Raw genomic sequence first — 21,873 nt, forward strand, 5'->3', positions numbered from 1 at the left:
TGATCATAGACTTAAATGTAAGAGGTAAAACTATAAAACTTCCGGGAGAAACTTTTGTAATCTTGAGTTAGACACAAATTTCTTAGCTAGGACAAAAAAAGGTATGATGCATAAAATAAAAGGTTGATAAACTGGCCTTCACCAAAATTAAAAATGTTTGTCAAATGACACCATTATAAAAATGAAAAGAAAAAATATTTGTGTGAAATATATACACATATTTATTTGTGTATATTTATATAAAATAAAAGACTCATTTCTAGAATAAAGAACTTTTACAATTCAATAATAAGAAATTAATTCAGGGGTGTCTGGGTTGCTCAGTTGGTTAAGCCCTGGACTCTTGACTTTGGCTCAGGTCATGACCTCACGGCTGGTTCATGGGTTTGAGACCTGCATCGGTCTCTGTGCTGCCTTCTTGGGGTTCTCTCTCTCTCTTTCTCTCTGTCTCTCTCTCTCTGCCCCTCTCTCTTTCTCTCTCTCTCAAAATAAATAAACTTTAAAAAAATAAATCAAATCAGCTTTTAAAATGAGTAAGAGATTTGAAGAAACAATCAAAGAAGATACAGAAATGGCAAATTAGCATATGGAAAAATACATAAGACAATTAGTAATCAGAGAAATGAACACATGCAGGTAGATTCACAGTGAGAAATCACCATACACCCACTAGTATGCCTAAAATTAAAATGACTGACATTATCAAGTGTTGGAGAAGAGTGCAGCAACTGGAACAGTCATACGTTGCTGTTAGGAATGCAAAATGGAACTGTCACTTTAGAAAAACAGTTTGACAGTTTCTGATAAAGTTAAATATATTCTTCCCATACATTCCAGCAATGCCACTCCAAACTATGTACCCAGGAGAAACAAAAGCATATGTCCACACAAAAGTTGTACTTGTGTGTTTGTAGAAGCTTTATTCATAATGGAGGAAGCTGAAAATAATCCAGATTCCATCCACCAGTTAATTGAAACACAAATTGTGATATATTCATGAAAAAAAAGGCAATGAACTATTGACAGACACAACGCAGGTAAATTGCAAAAGCTTTATGCTAAGTAGAAGAAGCCAGATACAAAAATTGCAAAATGTATAATTCCATTCATATTGATTTTGAAAAGGCAAAAATATACTGACAGAAAGCAGATCAGTGGTTTCCAGGGAGGGACGAACTGAAAGAGGAAGGAAGGACCATCAAGAGTGATGAATATATTCAATAACATGATTGTGGGGGTGGTTATCCAATTGTATTCATTCATAAAAAACACATCAAATTGTACACTTAAAACTAGTTGGCTTTATTGTATGTACATTTTACTGCAATGAAGCTTATTAGGTAAAAATTACTGGGCTGGAAGGAACCTTAATGCCCATTTCTCAGCCTCAGTAAAGTCATGGATGCTAATATCCAAGACTCATAAATGACTGTAATGAACTTCCAAAAGATTTACCTTGACTTCACATTTATTTTATTCATTGTCTTCCAACTCTTGGAAACAACGTTTGTTGGTTTTTAATTTATTTTTTAATGTAATCTCCACCAATATGGGGCTTGAACTCACAACCCCAAGATCAAGAGTCACCTGCTGTACCAACTGAGCCAGCCAGGGGTCCCAGAAATGACTTTTTTTGGTTTTGGTTTTCCTTCAGTCAGTTTTCATTTTGTCTCACATCACCTGCATAGCCACAGAGAACTAATCTGACTCCATGAGCCCCACTGTTCTATTGAAACTATAAATGTTCTTTGTTTTTTTCTTTTAAATACACAGTTTTTTCACTAATAAGTTTCCCTCTGTTTCTACAATAGCAGTTATCATTACAGGTGGTTACCATAGTAATTACCATAACCACCACAGTCATTAGCCATGCACCTCTAGGCTAAGTAAGTCTCCCAGGGCTCAAGTCCTGGCTGTACCACTTTACTCGGTAAGTAAACTAGAGCCTATACTTCAGTTTCCTCATCTGCAGAAATAGGGATAAAAATTGTTCCTACTTCATCAGATTATTTTGAGGATTAAATGGGGTAATACACAAAAGATGCTTAAAAATATGCCTGGCACTTCATAAGGACTCAATAAATGTTAGTATTTCTATTAGCCTATTTTTCCACTGGAAATTTCAGGAGAAATAAGAAAAATGCTATTGAATAAAATACAAAACTCAGATTTCAAATCCAGGAGTTATACTTTACTATAACTTTAAAAGTCAACAGAGTATGGAGCACCTGGGTGGCTCAGTTGGTTGAGCATCTGACATCGGCTCAGGTCATGATCTACGGTCTGTGAGTTCAAGCCCTGCGTCAGGCTCTGTGCTGACAGCTCAGAGCCTGGACCCTGCTTCAGATTCTGTGTCTCCCTTTCTCTCTGCCCCTCCCCTGCTCATGCTCTGTCTCTCTCTGTCTCAAAAATAAATAAAAACATTTAAAAATTTTTTTTAAAAAGTCAACAGAGTCATCCTCTACTTCTCAGTTTTGTAAGGCTTCTTTATTTTTTGTTATTGCTGTGTTCTTAATTTCCTGGTTTATGTTACAATGGAGAGAGATAAATTAAACATTATGTTAGAAGGATATTTCTTATATCTATTACAACCTTCTATATCATGTATCTATGTTTGCATTATGCATGGGTGTATGTATTTTAATTTATCTTAACCTAAATTTAGTTTGAGATTCTTTAAAGGACTTGCACTGAAGAGATTATTTGGATAGGAAAACGGAATACACAAGGTCTGCCTTGGCTTAACCTATCCTCCTCCTATAAAGGCCTCCAAGGAAACATGAATAAAGTATACAAAAGAAGTCACTTATTATTATTAGATTGGATTGGATTAGATTAGACTGCATTATTAGCTGTGACTTTGGCCACAAACTCCATTGTGGAACCTCACAAACTAGGGAAGACAATATGATATGGAGGAATCCTTGTCCATATGTTAGTTGAGAAAATGAACCAGCTACACAAGCAAGGTCTGGTTTGCCTTGAAGGAGGCCAACCTGCCTCTATCCTTCTCAGACCAGGATGGTGATCTTTTGTCAATAGCAAGAAAACACATCTACAGAACGAAAGCTGGATGGCTCTGGCCTGTTTAGAGAGATCATCCCAGCACCTCATTATCACTGCTCTTTCAGGGAACCCTCCACTGAGAGCCCTGTTTACTGCTTTTGGCCAGAGGATGACTCCACCCAGGAACACAGCATCAAAGTTCAAATCTGATCCATCCAAACCAACCTCTTTCTCCTTGGGCACATGGGACTCAATGATGACACAGAGTGCAGACAGTTTACTTTCCATATAAGCTCACAGCAGTTGTTGAAATTGCTGTGAAAATTAACATGTGACTAATCACTACCAGATAGAGTTTGCTATAGCATACTTGCCAACCACTGATATTATCATCTGGGAAATATTTGCAAGACACAATATTTCTTCACTCTTCAGTAGTAGCATGTTCACAGTGTGAACTTTAAAGAAAACACGTTTAAAATCAGTACTTCCCAACTTCAGTGGAATGGAGTGCAAGCTCACGGAGAGCGCATGCTTACACCCTGGGAGGCCTTCCTGAGTTTCTACTAAGTGTTTACACTACATGTGCCACTTTGAGAATTTGGGGGAAGTAACATACTTTCTGGCAAAAAGGATCTGAGTCCATTGACAGAAGAATTCAGCATGGTAGTGACAAAAAGTCTCTTTTCTGTCTTAAGACTTTTATATTAGTTTTTTCCTAGGTTCTTGTCTTTTTCAGAATTCAGGTCTCAGTTTAAGTACCACCACTTTTGTGATGATGTCATCAAGGCACCGACTTCTCTATCTGATCAGCCGTGCCCTCCTCCTCCCAAGACAGTCTCTAGGTCAGCACCCTAATACTTCACATTTTGTAGTTATTTGTAAACAACTGCTTGCCCCACTGAACTGCATCCTCCTGAGGGCAGGGACTGCCCTTTGCGTGCCACTGCTGGTGATGATCCTAATAAAGATAGTACAGAGTAGGCATTCATTAGCAATCTGTTGAATAAATAACCTGGTAAATGAATGAAGAATGAGCAATTTTTTTTTAAATTTTTTTTTTTTCAACGTTTTTTATTTATTTTTGGGACAGAGAGAGACAGAGCATGAACGGGGGAGGGGCAGAGAGAGAGGGAGACACAGAATCGGAAACAGGCTCCAGGCTCCGAGCCGTCAGCCCAGAGCCTGACGCGGGGCTCGAACTCACGGACCGCGAGATCGTGACCTGGCTGAAGTCGGACGCTTAACCGACTGCGCCACCCAGGCGCCCCGAAGAATGAGCAATTTTAATAGGCTGCCTTGAGAACAATGACCTATTTCAGTTCCTTTGATATCTGGAGGATTTAACATAGAATTGAAAATTCTCAGTCTAGTCCCAATTCCTTAACTTCCTATCTGCAAGTTTTGAATATTTAACTTAACTTTTATACATTTATGTTATCAAATGGCATAAGAATACCCACTTACTTTTCCTCCCACATATGACTGTTAGGGCTAATGAGAGATGTGTGTGTGTGTGTGTGTGTGTGTGTGTGTGTATGTGTGTGTGTGTGTATGTGTATATTTATATATCCTGTTCATATGTATACAAAAGTACTTTAAGATAAAAAGCATTAAGATGCCTAGGATTATTATTATATTTCAACTCAAAGTAATTAGCCCTAAAAAAACTCAATATGGATAAACTTAAAATTTATCATCAAAAGAAAACTTCCACTGAGATACAAAATAAAACATCTGAGAAATTATTGTTACGGACTTATCATCTTTACACATATACATTTGTTTGAATATAAATCTCAAATGCAAAAATTATTTTTCACCTCCAAAAACTAATAGAATTTTGGTGATTTAAAGTCCCTGATGACAGAAAATATGCAAAAGTTTTAAGCATTTAAATTGTTTTTCCCTAACCAGTACATAGCTCACTTTATTTGACCCCTACTACTCTACATTTCAAGTGATCTGAACCCATGCTGGAATTAATCAATTTTATGTCTCTGTGACATTGTCTTTGCCAGGAAACCATGAAAAGTCTTTTTAATCACAGTGATTAAGAAATCATATTCCTTGATTCACAAAAGGAAGTATGTGAAACCTTAGGAAATATCACTGGAGAACACCATGGCATTCAACATCTGATTCCTAATTCATATCAAATGACAGAGATGGAGAAGCTAATCAGGTATTATGATTTCAAAGAACTCTTGCATGTGCAGGGTTAATTTTTTATGTTAGGTTGAATTTCTAAGCGTGGTGCCTCGTACTATCAAATGAGGCCACAGATCACCTAAGCTGAACATATGGGCCATTAAGAATGAAGTATCTAAAATCTGCAGTAAATCGCTAAAATTTTCGAATAGTGCATTACACTCATCTACAAACACATCATGCCTAAGTTATGACACTTTAAAAATGTAGTAAAGAAGATGAATGTTGATCACAATACTCTGAACATTTCTGATTCTTAGCATTGTCAATTCTTAAGATTAACAAAAAATAATAAAACAGGTAGTAAAATGGCTCTGGAAGCATTTTTTTGTAAATGCCAGACAAAGTTAACACAAGCTCAAATGTCATTTGATTTATCTGAGTCCTTGTTCAAAGATATGAAGCAATTAAAAAATTCTAGTCTTCCTCAACCTCTATGGAGTTAGAAAGTTTATTTTGACAATGGCAAGGAAACATATCCTTTCTTTTTCCACCATGTCACTTTATTATTTTTTGATTATTTTCTTTATTTCTATGTAAAGAGGAGTGTGTGTATGTATGTGCGTGTGTGCGTGTGTGTGTGTGTGTGTGTGTGTGTAGTCCACTGTAAACTTAGAAACTTTTGGGATTAGAAATTTACTTTCTAGTTATATCTGTTGCAGAACTTAAAGCTATTCAGCTGAAACCATCCTTGAGTTTGCTAAAGGTGGTATTTAATTTTCATAAACATTTGTGCGTGGAGGTTACTAGAAAATTTATGGACTGGTTATTTTCTGCTTCAATACCAGTGAAGCACATTGCTATCATGCTCAAAAGCCAAAAGATGACTTCAAGTAGTGCTTAAAAAAAATCCAACAGGAAATGGTGTTTGTTTACTCATACATTAGCATATAATTGTCCAAAGAAGTATTATTTAAATTACGCATCTGCTGCTCACTTTAAAGGCTCAGATGGTTCAAACTGATGAAGCACATAACCTGTAAAGGTATAAAAAGAAAATATTATGCAAACATTGCAATAAAAATCTCATTATTTTTTAACAATATCTGATAGTTTGTGCCCATATACAGCATGTTTAAAAAGAAAGGACAATCTTTCTCTCCCAAATCTACTAGTTAATTGCAGACTTTAATAGTGGGAAAATGCCATTCCCCTTCCTTATCCCAAATACTTTGTGTATAAAAAGTGTCAGTTCTCTTTTTGGTTTTGGTTGAAGTATATTGCGTAGGATCAAAAAGATATGCCGAACTAATTCTGATTTAACTACTACAGGGAAACAAATATCCTGAAACGTAGTCTGACGCTTTTTTACAGAGGACCAGTGTCGTTTTAAAAGATAAACATGGGGATAGAAAAATCAGAGAGCACTTATTTCCGGAAATGTGTACAATGTGCAAAGCACTGAAAGTTTGCTCAAATGCCTCTTAGCATTCTAGAATATAGTGATTCTCGAATTTGTGACAATTCTGACATGTTGTCATTAACAGCTAAATCAGGAAAAGAAATGTGCTTTCTTCCCCAGTAAAACAAAAGCATCACACACTAAAGAAAAAAAATTGCTAGGCCCTACATTGATGTTCTGTATATTTTGGAATTATCCTAGAGAAGTAGCTGGAAGAGTATATTTTCCTTCTCTCCACTTCCCAGGGTAGAGATGGATGGAGTTAGGCAACTGAGGAGTATTTTTTTCATGATCCTGATTAAAATTGAAACAGTCATGAGAATACTGTTTCCTGGAAGGTGAAATATACTTCAGGAGTCACAGTTAATATCCATATTCTTTATTCAAATGCCCAACATCTGAACAGTGTATAAGTCCTATGTATCAATATTTTCACTGGGTAGTTTCTCAATTCAATTTTACTGATTTTATTTCTTTCACCATTTTTTAAATATTATATTTATGCCCCTTCAGCCCCAATAATCACAGAAACACCCATAACAATAATAACACACACAATTACATTCGGGCCACAAAGAATGTTTGACTTTACTTCTAATGACATTTAAACAATTGAGTATGAACAAAAATCTTCAAGGAGTCAGCTGAAACTGTTTTCTATAATAATTTTCTGAGATTAATTAAAAAATAATATTTTAGAACCATGATTTTGGCTGATGCCAATACAAAAATATGACCTCTAACCAAATTAAAAAAAAAGTAAGTTCAACAAACAGTACTGGAACAACCAGACATCTACATGCAAAAAAATAAATCTAGACACAGACCTTATACCCTTCAGAAAAAAAAAACCTCAAATTCAAAATAAAATTAAAACTATAAAACTCATACACAGGAGAAAACCCAGATGATCCTGTATATGGTGATGACCTTTTAGATATAACACCAAAGGCATAATCCATAAAAGAAATAATTGATAAGATGGACTTCATTACAATTAAAACTTCCTGTGTGCAAAAGACAACACCAAGAGAATGAGAACACAAGTCAGACTAGGAGAAAATATTTACAAAAAGTACATCTGATAAAGGACTATTATCCAAAATACATAAAGAATTCTTAAAAGTAAACAATAGGAAAATGAACAACCCAAATAAACCTGGACAAGAGGCCTGAAAAGATACCTCAACAAAGAAGATCTACAGATGGAAAATAATCTTATAAAAGATGCTTAACATTACAAACCATTACAAATTAAGGCCACCGCATACCTATTAGGATATCTAGAATACAGAACACCGACAACAATCAATGCTGGCAAGGCATGTGAAGCAACAGGAACTCCCATTCATTGCTGGTAGATATCAAAGCTAGTACAGCCACTTTGGAAGATAGTTTGGCAGCTCCTTACAAAACTAAATGTAATCTTACTATATGATCTGGCAATCCTGTTCTTTGGTATTGAACCAAATAATTAAAAAAACCTAGATCCACACAAAAACCTGCGCATAAATGTTTATAGCAGCTTGGATCATAATTGCCAAAACTTGGAAGCAACCAAGATGTCCCTTAATAGATGAATAGATAAAAACACTGTAGGAGATCCAGACAATGGAATATTATTCAGTGCTAAAAAGAAATGAGCAATCAAATGATGAAAAGACAAGCTTAAATGCATATTATTAAGTGAAATAAGCCAATCTGAAAAGCCTACATACTGTCTAATTTCAACTATATGACATTCTGGAAAAGGCAAAACTATGGAAATAGTAAAAAGATTGGTGGTTGCCATTGGTTGGGGGAAGAGAAGAATGAACAGGCAAAGCACAGAGGATTTTTAAGGCAGTGAAACCATTCTGTATGACATTATATTGGCAGATACGTGTTATTATACATTTGTCAAAACCCATAGAATACACATCAAGAATGAACTCTACATGTATTTTGATAACTGTACATAATAGCCTAAAGGTGAATCACTATTCTTGAGTTGATAACTGGGAACAAAATGTGGCTTCTATCCACAGAGTTATATTTACATACCCAAACACATACAAACATTTTTGTCACAGAGATTTAACTAAGCAAACAATATGGGGTTGAGGGGGGCAATTACAAAAGTACAGCTCCTTTCCAAAAGGAATGAAAGTTTAAAAAATGAAAAAAAGGAATCTTTTTTAACAACTTGTTACATACGCTATTTTTAGTTTCAATTTCAGTTTTGTATAAAACTATTCCAGGAGCAAAAGATATTTCCTTAATAGAGAAATTCACTCTGCTGGATATTTCCTGTTATCCTTCCAAAATACCCCTCATCCTGCTTTGGACCTGGGAGGCAAAAGTTTTATAGACTGTGTCAACTGGGCTCTTGATTTCTGTTTGTCTACAACAAAGATTTCTTGATTTCTGTTCTGTTTGTCTACAACAAGAGAGAAGAGCAAAAGATAGATAGGTAGGAAGAGAGGAGAGAGAAGTATTTCTTCTGCTTCCTTCATTGTGTGGTCTGAGCAGTTGACTGCATTCTTCAACTAAATGCCACAGATTTTACCTGGCAACCCTCACCTATAGGTATATCTGGTTTCTTCAGATTCTAGTAACCACTTCTTACCCTGTTCCTTTAGGTCTAGGGTGGTAAATCTCCCCACTGTTATGAGCCTGGGAGGATAGCACCTTTCCTTGTTGGTTTCCCTAAGCTCTGAAATATAACCTTTACTACACATTTCTCTGTTAGAAAAAAAAATGAACTCTGCAAACTTCAGATGATAATAATGTGTCAATGTAAGTTCATCGACTGTAATGAATATAGCACTCTGTTCCAGATATTGATAATGAGGGAAGCTGTGTATGGGTGAGCACAAAAGGCAAAACGGGAACTCTTTGTACTTTCCACTCTGTTTTGCCATGAACCTAACTTCTGGAAGTCTACTATTTCAAAAAATTATGAGAACATGACCAACATAAGATTCTTGAATGTAATATTTTCTTTACCACTTTCTAGGAGATTATAGGTATTGTACTAAAATTTTAATTTTTCATATATTTTAAACCTCATTAATAGATATCAAATGTTATTATTTTATAAAATAATTCTTTGGGCTTTAAAAATTAAATACTGAATATATTACAAAGTAAATTTAAATAACTGAATCTAATGTTAATAGAGAGAAATAATGATAGGTATGTGCTTTACTTCCTCTATATTAAAAATTGCAGTGAAATGAAGCCAAATGTGAAAGAGTACAGATTACATAATTTCATTTATAGGAGTATAAAGGCAGTAACCTTTGTCTATGCTGTTAGAAGTCAGGAAAGTGACTAAAGGGAGCACAGGAGGGTTTTGAGGGACCAGTGGAGGATTCTGGGGTTTGGCTGGGTGTTCTGGATATTGGTCTGGGTGTTCTCAGTTTGTGAAAATTCATGGAGCTGTAGACTTTTTGCTATGCCTTTTCTAAAGTCAAAAAAAGAAGGCAGTAAACTTAGTTCTTCATTAAGTTTTGATAGAAGCAAAGAGGGGATAGAAATGAGGGTACAGAAATGTTTACATAAGACTGCAGTTAGTATAAGGATAGAGATCTAAAAGGAAATTAAGAGAGCTCCAAGGACCCGGGAGGAATGGCCTTTTGGATGTATCACTCAACAGGCTAGAATTTCGTAGTGTTACTCGTGAGCTAGGATAAATCACAGGGACACCTATGTAACCTAGACATCCAGCAAGGAAAACAGAAGATCTGGGGAGTGTTAGAGCTTTCTTAAACAGGATGAAGAGTAAGGTAGGAATTAGTAACTATCTTTCTGGGAGACTTTTACCAGACCCCTACTACCTGCCAAAATGTGCATTTTCATTCCTGTTTGAATTACTATTAAAAGTGAATAGGGCTTCTGAGTTTTAACTAATTCTATAATGTGAAGTCCATCCTTCTGTGTTTTGTGGGCACAGACAACAGAATGGTTTGTTCACTGTACAACAGTTCTTTCTAGTGGAGCTGAGTGTGCCCAATGACCTCCAGCTAAATTTTTTGCACAGGTCATACGTGTCTCCTTTACAGCCTGTGTCAAAGCGAGTTTCTGAAGAGTTTCTTAACATAGGAGGTATATTCCCGAACACATTCTCTGAACACAATTTCATGCCACAGCCTCCACCTCTTTACCTATTATGTCGTTTTGCTCTGCACAAAATGGACTAGTATGGGCTTTATGTCCTCTTTTTCCTATACCTCACCCTATGGCGCTAATAAGAAATGATGGACTCAGAAGGTAACTCCAAGAGAAGAGAGAAAAGGTAAACTAAAAAACCTAACAATCCTTAAAAATAGGTTAATTAAGCCCTGAAGAAATAAGAAGTTAATTAATTTCAGACTACACAGTATTACTGACTATAAGAGAGTTACCAGATGCTTTGAAATCTAAAGTGTGGGGGAATGTGTATGAATGGGTGTGATCTGAGGGGTGTTAAAGTGTGTATGGTTGAAAATCAGTGAACGTATTCAGAGGCTTTATTCTTGTCAGGTGGTGGAAGGAAAAAAATAATAGTTATGACTTGTTGATTATTCACAAGGTGCCAGGCATTGTGCCAAGCCCTTAAGGTGAATTCTCTCATTAAATGGTCACAGTAACACTACAAGGTAGGTATGATTATTATTCCCATCCAAAGATGAGAATATAAGGGTTTATAAAATATAAATGACTTACCCAAGGACTTACCACCTAAGTGGGAGAGCTAGAATTTTAGTTCATCTCTATCTCAACTCAAAAGCTCATGCTCCTAGCCACTTGTCACTATATTGATTAGTGAATGATCACAAGAGCAAATAGAGAATTATTGTGATGAAAAGAGGATAAAAGGAGTGGGAAAGAAGTTTAAGATACAAAGGAAAATGAAGAAAGGAAAAGAAGAAGTGAAAAATGGAAGAGGGACAAAATACAAATAGCATAGTTCAGGCATATAATTGACACTCAATAAATGTTAAATGCATGTGTATGACATTTTCAAATAAATGTAATTAATATACACTCCATAAATATTTTTTAAATAAAATTTGGTAATTGTTCCCTCAGCTACAGTCAAAGGTGTTTATACGGTCCAAAAGACAAGATATTTTATAGTTGTGGTTTTCAAACACATTCCAAAGACTGAGAAAACCCAAATCCCAAAAGTGTTAACAATTAGGCACCCGAATTAAAAAGAATTTTCTCATTCATATCCTTCACTTTCAAACTAACTTCTTGATTAAACTTTAATGTAATTATAAGAGTTAATAACCTTAAAGAGAAAAATAATCAAGTCTCCATTATAATTTTCGGGTAGATTCTTTCTGAAGCAAAATACCACTAGAAAATAATTACCCTTAATAACATGGGAGCTATCCCATTAAGTTCTTTCCTTCATTAAAAAAATACATAATTTTAAAGGAAACAGAAGAAATAATGAGAGAATGAGCCCCATTTGATACACTCTATACTCATCAGATGCCCATATCAGTAGTAAAGCACTTTCCCATCTACTTTGAGAATGTTGTGAGCACAATCACATTTCTGTTCCTATATCAAAGAAGCTGACACTGCTGGGGAAACCTTGTTGATTGATGCCATGGTGAGAAGCATCATTTCCATCTGTCTTGTTCATTCCCATAATGATCCTTGTATATAGTGCTTTTTAATTCTGTCTCTTTCTGAAGATTCCCAAGTGCTCAGTCGCAATCCACCCACCTCATCATCCTCATAAGATGACCTAAGTACTAATCATTATATCTCTATTGATAACATATCCTTCATATATAATACATTATATCTATCTCTTTATTAGGCACTTTCTATGTACTATTACCCTACCTTTAGATTTCACAGGAACCCTGAAAAATATTATCATCCCCATTTTATTGACAAGGAAACAAAGATTTAAAGAGATTTTGCTCCTTGACCAAGATCACAAAGTAATGAGAGGTGTGACACTGGATTCAAATTGAGTACAAAGCTTGTTCTTCTAATCACTATGTAAAATACAAACTGTCAAGTATAAACTTCCTGCTGCTCCAAATCCTTCCTGCTCCTTCATCTACTTTTTTATTCTTCATTCAAGAATTATTGCTATATCCCTGTTTAGACCCAAGACCAGACCTTAATCCTCAATTGCTAAGCCCACAGCATCACATCTCTTTCTTGGATTTACTTATCATTTATCTGTAATTTTTTTGCACATGATGAAGAAGTTCAGGAACTATAAGAACAAAGAATGAGTAAAAGAAGCCCAGTGCAGTAGGTGAAGCTATGGAGGACCATAGGAAAAACAAAGGCAATGCTATTGATTTGTCTCAAGCTTTTATTAGATGCTGGCTCCATCTTGGCCCCCATTTAACTCTTTATACATTAAGGGAAGAAATGTGAGATTAATAAACCTTGATCTTTATGGCTATAAAAGGTTTATCAAACCTTATTCAGTTAGAAAACACAGGCAGGTACATTTATATTGTTAAATTTCATGATGACTTAACTTGTAGGATTAATATTTTATAACCAGTCTAAAATTTCCTTAATCAGAAATTGAAAAATTACCTAATTTCAAATAAGTCTGTTTATTTTTACATGTTCAATTCTTTAAAAAATATACACTATTATATCACCTCACGCCAGTCAGAGTGGCTAAAATGAACAAATCAGGAGACTATAGATGCTGGAGAGGATGTGGAGAAACGGGAACCCTCTTGCACTGTTGGTGGGAATGCAAATTGGTGCAGCCACTCTGGAAAACAGTGTGGAGGTTCCTCAGAAAATTAAAAATAGACCTACCCTATGACCCAGCAATAGCACTGCTAGGAATTTACCCAAGGGATACAGGAGTACTGATGCATAGGGGCACTTGTACCCCAAGGTTTATAGCAGCACTCTCAACAATAGCCAAATTATGGAAAGAGCCTAAATGTCCATCAACTGATGAATGGATAAAGAAATTGTGGTTTATATACACAATGGAATACTACGTGGCAATGAGAAAAAATGAAATATGGCCTTTTGTAGCAACGTGGATGGAACTGGAGAGTGTGATGCTAAGTGAAATAAGCCATGCAGAGAAAGACAGATACCATATGGTTTCACTCTTATGTGGATCCTGAGAAACTTGACAGAAACCCATGGGGGAGGGGAAGGGAAAAAAAAAAAAAAAAGAGGTTAGAGTGGGAGAGAGCCAAAGCATAAGAGACTCTTAAAAACTGAGAACAAACTGAAGGTTGATGGGGGGTGGGAGGGAAGGGAGGGTGGGTGATGGGTATTGAGGAGGGTACCTTTTGGGATGAGCACTGGGTGTTGTATGGAAACCAATTTGACAATACATTTCATATATTGAAAAAAATATATACAGTATTTCCAGGAATACTTTACTACCTGCAAACTTTCACCTTCAAAAATAAATTATATAAAGTACTTCAAAATTATTAATACAGTAAAACCTTGGTTTGCAAGCATAATTCATTCTGGGGTACTACTCGTATTGCAAGACATCTCTCGTTTATCAACTTAAAATTTATTAGAAAGGTTTGCTCATCTTGTGGAATACTTGTAGACAAGTTACTCGCAATCCATGCTTTTACAGTAGTTATTTTCTTAATTTTATTTCAAATGAGGTAATCATCAAAAAGGATATTTATATTTAAGATAAACACTCGAGTTTCATCATGTTTGACTTTGTTTTATCTCTATTTACTAAATAAATAATATTTAATCACAAGGACATTGTGTGGTAAAGCTTCTAGAGATGGCATTTCATGTCAGTTTTTCCACATAGTGACATGTTATATATCTCATTTTTTACTTATAGAAATAGATAAAAAGCCAGTATTATCAATAACATATATACTAAAATACTACATTAACTCCAGTAATGCAATTATTACAGTTACAAAGAAAGATCATTTGGGAAGGTTAATATATTTCTAAAAATCTCTTGGTTTTTAGTCAAAGCACAGTGCCTAGAACAGAGACAGCCTTCAAATAATTCTATGTTCCTTTCCTCCTTCTTCCCCCTCTTTCCATTTCATTTGTGTTTTCATTTTCCCATTTCAGATACTGTTCTCTCATAGGGACTACTCGAACTGTCTCCTAACCTAACCACCCCTGTCTTCAATCTCACTTCCTCAAGTCTGCAAATTGTTGCCAAGGTTATTTTTCTAAAACAGAAATTTTAGCACTTCACTGTCCTCTTCAAAAAGCTTCAGGTTCCTATTGCCTGCTGTGTCACCTTCAAACACCAGAATGACAGAGATTTCTAAACAAGAGCAAGCTCATCTGGTCATTTCCAGGCTCTCTCATGCCACACTCTTGAATTCTTATACTGTAGATGCTTAGCTTTTTTAGAATGCATGTTTTTCCTACCTTCTATTTTGTCTGTTTTGCTTCCACATATGAGTGAAATCATATGGTATTTGTCTTTCTATAACTGACTTATTTTTGCTTAGCATAATGCTCTCTAGCTCTATCTATATCATTACAAATGGCAAGATTTCATTCTTCTTTATGGATGAGTAATATTTTATATATATATATATCTAACATCTTTACCCATTTATCAGTTGATGGACTGCCATGAATGCCTTCTCCCCATTTTGTCCACCTAAGAAATGTCACTTTCCATCTGTGTTTAAATTTAAACCAAATGTGTTGTACTCTTTGAGGCTCTCCTTATATATTTTCCTAATCTCAGCTTTTCATCGGGTTCTTATATGCTCATGCCTCTATCATATCACTTACCAAATTGAATTCTTGTTGGTAACATGTTTGTTTCCCTCCTCTGTTACATTATGACATCTGAGAACATATAGAACCATGTTTCATTAGTCTTTGTATTCTTTTTTTGTTGTTGTTGTTAACTTACCTATTTATCTTTGACAGAGACTAGTGCAGAGCAGGGGAATGGCAGAGAGAGACACACACAGAACCTGAAGCAGGCTCTAGGCTCTGAGCTGTCAGCACAGAGCCCAATGTGGGGCTTGAACCCACAAACTGTGAGATCATGACCTGAGTTGAAGTCGGACACTTAATTGACTGAGCCCCCGAGGCGCCTCTTAGTCTTTGTTTGCATTCTTGATGTCTAACACAGAACTCTTTTATTACAAACCTTATAAGATTACCAATAAAATGTAGGTGAATAAATAAATGATTCATAAAGATGAAAATGAGTATACGTGACAACAAAAAAGACAACAATAAGAACACTGATAGGCATCTGTGTTTTAAAAATATACCTTTACCTTTAAAAGAGTATGTAGAGAATTTAGAGCTGGAAGAGATTTCAAAGGTTAGAATATTTTAGGATAATCCTTCTATTTAAAAGGTGAAGCTAAGAGGTCAAGATAAGTTCACAACACAGAAGAAAAGTGAATGGCAGAGCTCAGATAAAAGCCTGGGATTCCAACACACAGGAATATGACTCTATGTGACATATTGTTGGTGGATTCAATTAGAAACAGAACAAAAGTGTGATTTGGCTTTCTTGTTTTTTTAATAAATTCTTGTAAATACAATTATTTCAAATATTTTCCTTAGAATATATTTCTAGAAGTAATGATATGTGCTGAGCAAATACTCTCTGAAAAACAATTACACTAATACCACCCTCAGCAAGCATATTTGGAAGAACCAATATAATTACCTTTTGATAATTACTATTATAATTTTCAAGTCTTTGTAAACTTGATAGGTAGAAAACAATATTTTATTGTTGATTAAATGTTCTTTATTTGATTGCTAGTGAAGGTTAACATTTCTTCAAATGTTTACTAATGTTTATGAGTTTTGCCAACTGACTTCTTCAAGATGTCATCATTGGTGGCTCTTTTCGTATTTGTGATATTATCCTTTGACACAATAACCCAAATATATGCCTTACTTTATATTCTGTTTTAAAACTGTGTTTATGATCATTTTTAACATCTGACAGTGTTAAAACGTTACTAAATCAAACGTGTCTATTTTCCTGTTATAATTTCCTTCACTGTCCAACTCAAAAAGCTTCCCCATTCAAATCTAATGGACTGTCTTCTATTTTTTTTCTTTTGCTTCTTTTTCACTGAAGTCTAAAATAAATCCTGGGGTGCCTGGGTGGCTCAGTCAGTTAAGCATCCAACTCTTGATTTCGGCTCAGGTCATGATCTCACAACCATGAGACTGAGCCCCAGGTCAGGCTCTGTACTGGACGTGGAGCCTACTAAAATTCTCTCCCTCCCTCTCCCTCTGTTCCTCACCTTCTTGCGCACAAACATGCACATGTGTGAGCTCTCTCTCTCAAAAGTAAATTATAAACATTTTAAAAAATAAAAAATAAAATAAGTTCCTACTGGATAATACTCTTATGTGGAGGAATCATCTCACTTGATCTTACTGTAAATTGATACTCAATAAATAAAATGTCTTTTCCCTTTTTCATCTTTATCACATCATAAATTCATATGTAAATATGTACATATACATGTGTAAACTGATTTATTTATTATCATTATATATTTCTGGTTATTTCTGTCTGGTTCCATATACCATAAACCTATTCAGCGCTCGGTCCATACTGGATTGATTATTATAGCTTATCATTAGGGTTAAATATGAAATGTTTGGTAGAAATAAATTTCTCTTCAAAATCATTTCAGTTATTTTCATTAATTTATTCTCACATTAAAATTTTAAATATTATTTCAAATTCCAGAAAATACTCCTTTGTCATTTTGGTTGAAATTATACTAAGCCTGAATACAGATTACTCAGAAAAGTTTAACATTATTCTTATAATTAGTTTTTCTGTCTACAAACAAGGGATGTCTTTCAACAAAGTTGTCTTCATATAGGTCTTTCATATTTTTTGGTTCAATTTATTGCAAAGTATTTTAAATATTTTTGCAAAGGAAGCAGAGTTTCATTTCCCACATATTAGTCAATGATTTCTTACTAGTATAAACGAATGCTCTTCAGGTTTTTAATATTAATTTTTTATTTGATCATCTTCCTGAAGTAAGTACCTCTAATATATTTTTCAGTGTCTTGCCTTAAGATCGAATCATTTGAAAATAATCATACTACCACTTTTTCATTTTTAGTAGTCACCTCTGATATTTTTGTTTCATGTTTTATCACTTTGGTAAAAATTTATAGAATATTAATTATAGTGGTAATAGGAATACTCCATTTCTTTAATAGTAATAACAACTATAAGTATATAATTGGTTGAAGTCTAAGAGTCTAACTTTATCATGTTAAACATTTATTCCATTACTAGTTAATGTTTTTGTGTTTCTAACAGAAATGAGGGATGTATTTTAATCAAATAGCTTTACAGAATCTTAGGAGATATTCATCATTGTCTTATTTAACCTATTAGTGTGTTTATAGTACACTTCCTAATATTAAGTCATACTTATTTCTTTTAGATAGTTTAAAGGTATTTTATGCAAACAAATTTGCTTCAGAATCAGACTACAGTGTTCAGAGACACTCAACATTGTAATAGAAATTTGCATTAAGTACCTGAAATCAATAAGGTTTCTAAAAAAGAAATAAGACGCTGGTAAATTCCACCTCTATCCTAGTCTCTGTAATCAGGCAAGTGTTCACATATTTTCCTTAGAATATTGAGCACTGAAATGGTGAGACCACCATCTCAGTGGTGAGTTCAGAGAAGCTGACCATTCTTCTTCATGTCAGGAAATTCAACCACAGTACAAAGACTAGCATTACAAAATTCCAGAGTCGATTCCTCTCTCAGATTCTCACAGATTCTATGTGATTCTTAACTGTGTCTCCTCTAGCCTAACAAAAAAACACACCCTTAAAGAAGCAATGAGATTCTGAGATCGCAGTGGCATCACCACTATCAGGTTTTCACCTCTCTGCTCACTTTGCTCAACTATTCCCCATAAGTCACTCATAGAAAGTTCCCAAATGTCCCTTTCAACCACGGGGAGTGTCCCATGACAACCAAGTCTGCACTACTTGCTCCTTGCCACTGGTAATTTGGAACCAATCTGACATCCAACCTAAGTTTGGATAATGAGATTCAAGGTTCCAAGAAGTTATAACTGGGATTTAGAAATATGTATTTCAACTATGGAGAGTGCCCCAGGACAACCAAGTCTGTCCTACTTGCTCCTTGATAATTTGGAACCAATCTGACATCCAACCTAAGTTTGGCTAATGAGATTCAAGGTTCCAAGAAGTTAGAATTGGGACTTAGAAATATATACATGTTAATTTTAGCAAGTGCCCTGAAGAAATAGCTGCTAAATTCTAGAAATGTAGATGGCCTTCAGCTACCTACCCTATGGACCTAAAAATGGGGAAGACCAACATAAACAGAATGAAACAAAGCAGAGAGAGATGTTAGGATTTCTGGCCAGTTTTTAGTTCTTATAACCAGTCCTTTCCTTAGGCCCTGTTGTATTCTGCCATGGGGTTTCTTGACATACCTTCATAAATTCTTTCTTTTAATTTTTTTTTTAATGTTTATTCATTTTTTTGATAGAGACAGAGCGTGAGTGGGGGAGGGGCAGAGAGAGAGGGAGACACAGAATCTGAAGCAGGCTCCAGGCTCTGAACTGACAGCACAGAGCCTGATGCAGAGCTAGAACTCACGGACTGTGAGATCACGACCTGAGCTGAAGTCAGACGCTTAACCGGCTGAGCCACCCAGGCGCCCCATAAATTCTTTCTTTTAGCTTAAGCAAGTTTAAGGGGCTTCTCTTACCTACGATCAAACATTCCTGATTAGTATGCTGCTGTGCCTGCCCTGCCCCTGATGTGAGCTCAAATACAGAGAAAAGGAGTTAGGAGATACCACTGGAATTCTATCGAACACTTTTTCTTTATGATAAATAAGGTTCTCATGGCAACAGAAAAATCCCTGATTCTATACAAGATGTAAGCATCAATATTTTATTGCCTATAGACCAGACGGAAGGAATTGACATCGTTGCTTAAGTTCCTGAAAAATCTGAACTCCTCTCTTTATTTTGTGCTTTTCTTTTGATAAATCTTTGGATTTAAAAATTTATAGAAACAGTGTTTTGTTCAAATGGTAGCAATAAAAGTAATCCAAAAGGCAGATCTTTGTTTCCCTCTGGCTCCCTGAGTACAGAGGATAGGTTGAGAAAAGTTGTAACGACCACATGAGTAATTCCAGATATGCTATGACTCAGAATGTACTTAAAATACACATGCAGAAAATGGTTCAGGTTTTCTGTTGATGAGAAAATATCAGTTTGAGTGACTGAATTCAATTAAACCACCATTGTTGTTTAAGTCTTTGATGGAAATAGTACTTTGTAGTTTAATAGTTTTACTAAGGGTTTTCACCCTTAACTAGTTGTGTTTAGAATCATTCTGGCCTGAAATACTAATCATTCATCATTCGAAATTCCAAGATGATTGTTATGTTCTCAGTTAACAATAGACTGGAAGAAGCATGACCTTTTAAACCAAGTATCTTTAAACCATTGCTTAATTAGGCATGCCACACACAAGGTTACAATCTCAGCAAGACTGAGTTTTAAACAGTTCCCTTTAATTTTATACCAATGGTCTGTGCAGCATCCAGCTGTTCTGGGTCCTTCACCTCCTGCTATTACAACTGGAAGAAGAGTCTCCCTTCATACCAATGACAGTGTTTTACAGTCTCAAATTAAAAGGAACCATGAAAAGCAACTTGCCTTAATATCTCATTAATGCCAGAAAGAACCAGTTTAACAACAATTTTTTTTTCCTACTCAGAAATTACACTTTAGGGTAGACATTATCCAATATTGAAAGGGGCATTACTAAATAATTCCATCCAATGGGTCAGTTTTTTAAATAACTTGAGAGTACATTTTGTAGCTCAGTGATCCTGACAGAAAATCTGGAAGGCTACACTATACAAAATTGACAGTTGCCTTACAAAGCTCATTCTTTGACAACTGGTAATAGCTATTCTAAGAAAACTTTTATTATGTAGTAATTTTTTGTTGTCATGTACAGTAAGCAGTTCTGGGTCTAGTCAAGTACATTCTCAACTCTTCAGAATATTCAAAACTGATCTCAAGGAACCTGGGGTTTGGCCAAGGTTCCCCTCCTACTTCCAGGCTTTGGGAAGTGAGTTGGCTATCTCACTAGGTGAGAACACTGACCATCACTAACACAAACCACTCAATCAGCGTTATATAATAGTTGTTAGCTAAGTTCCCAGCACACATTCTAGGTGTCTACTTTCAGTTTCTATGAAAGCCCTGTGAAGAAAAAGGATATTTCAGTCTGTGGATTTGATGTGCACTCCATGTAGCTATTGGTACATTTCAAAGTACCTCTAGGACAGGCAAGTAGCACTAGGGGAAGTGGAGAGTCCAAGATTATGGCTTCTCCTTCAACCCAGTGGTTCTTATTTTGACTGGCTGAAATGTTAGACTTCTGAGTAGCAGTCTTTTGAAGACAGAGTTTGAAAAGCAGATTATAAGGGAAAAGCTCTTCATTTATTCTTAATAGAATATGGTAATCCCCATATCATCTGAGCTTGAAAGAGTTGCAAATCTAGATCAAAGATTATCTCCCTCCTCCTGAAAACTCTTTTAATAAAATACCCTTCAGTGTTAGAAGCATTACATTCTTGGCTTTGATTGTGGGTATAAGTACAAAACAGCCAAAGAGAAAGCTTCTGCTTTTGCAGTAAAATTTTGTTAAATAGCATTGTTTATGAGGCTATTAAAATCCCATATGATACATTTCATTTAGAAATAGTTTCCAAGAGAATTAATTCTCTCTTAAAAAATAGGTAGGCTTGTTTCCATCACATAATGAAAGTTACGTATCCCACTGAATGTCTCTTTACATTTTGGCTGCTTTGGAAGCTCAGAACCTGATGTAGTCCTGTATTCTGGTTACCATACTTCTTTCTTCCTCCTTAAAGGGGATGGATAGATAGATAGATAGATAGATAGATAGATAGATAGATAGTATACTTCTATTTGAACCACCTTGTATATCTTTTTTATCATAAACAGGCTGGGAATTAATAATTAGTGAACACTAACAGATAAGCCAATAATGAAATTTAAAAATTGATGAACTTCCAGGGCGCCTGGGTGGCTCAGTTGGTTGAGCGTCTGACTTCGGCTCAGGTCATGATCTCACAGGCTGTGAGTTTGAGCCTTGCATCAGGCTCTGTGCTGACAGCTCGAGCCTGGAGACTGTTTCAGATTCTGTGCCTCCCTCTCTCTCTGCCCCTGCCCCACTCACAGTCTGTCTCTGTCTCTCAA

The 21,873-nt window shown here is 35.4% G+C and overlaps 1 protein-coding gene across 6 annotated transcripts in view; it reads right to left on the reverse strand.

The window, feature by feature from the left end:
* Nucleotides 1–21,873, reverse strand: part of GRM8 (glutamate metabotropic receptor 8) — a 759,243-nt gene that overhangs the window by 251,100 nt on the left and 486,270 nt on the right. The window contains exon 8 of one of the 6 annotated variants that reach the window (XM_060633025.3): nucleotides 5,830–6,194. The exons of the other annotated variants lie outside the window; for them this stretch is intronic. Within the exon in view, the coding sequence (XP_060489008.1) occupies nucleotides 6,151–6,194 (44 nt within the window). The 3' untranslated portion in view covers nucleotides 5,830–6,150. Of the gene's footprint in view, nucleotides 1–5,829; nucleotides 6,195–21,873 lie in introns of those variants that run through there. 6 annotated transcript variants of the gene reach the window in all.

This window comes from Panthera onca, chromosome A2, assembly GCF_046562875.1.
Source record: "Panthera onca isolate mPanOnc1 chromosome A2, mPanOnc1 haplotype 2, whole genome shotgun sequence".
NCBI lineage: Eukaryota > Metazoa > Chordata > Mammalia > Carnivora > Felidae > Panthera > Panthera onca.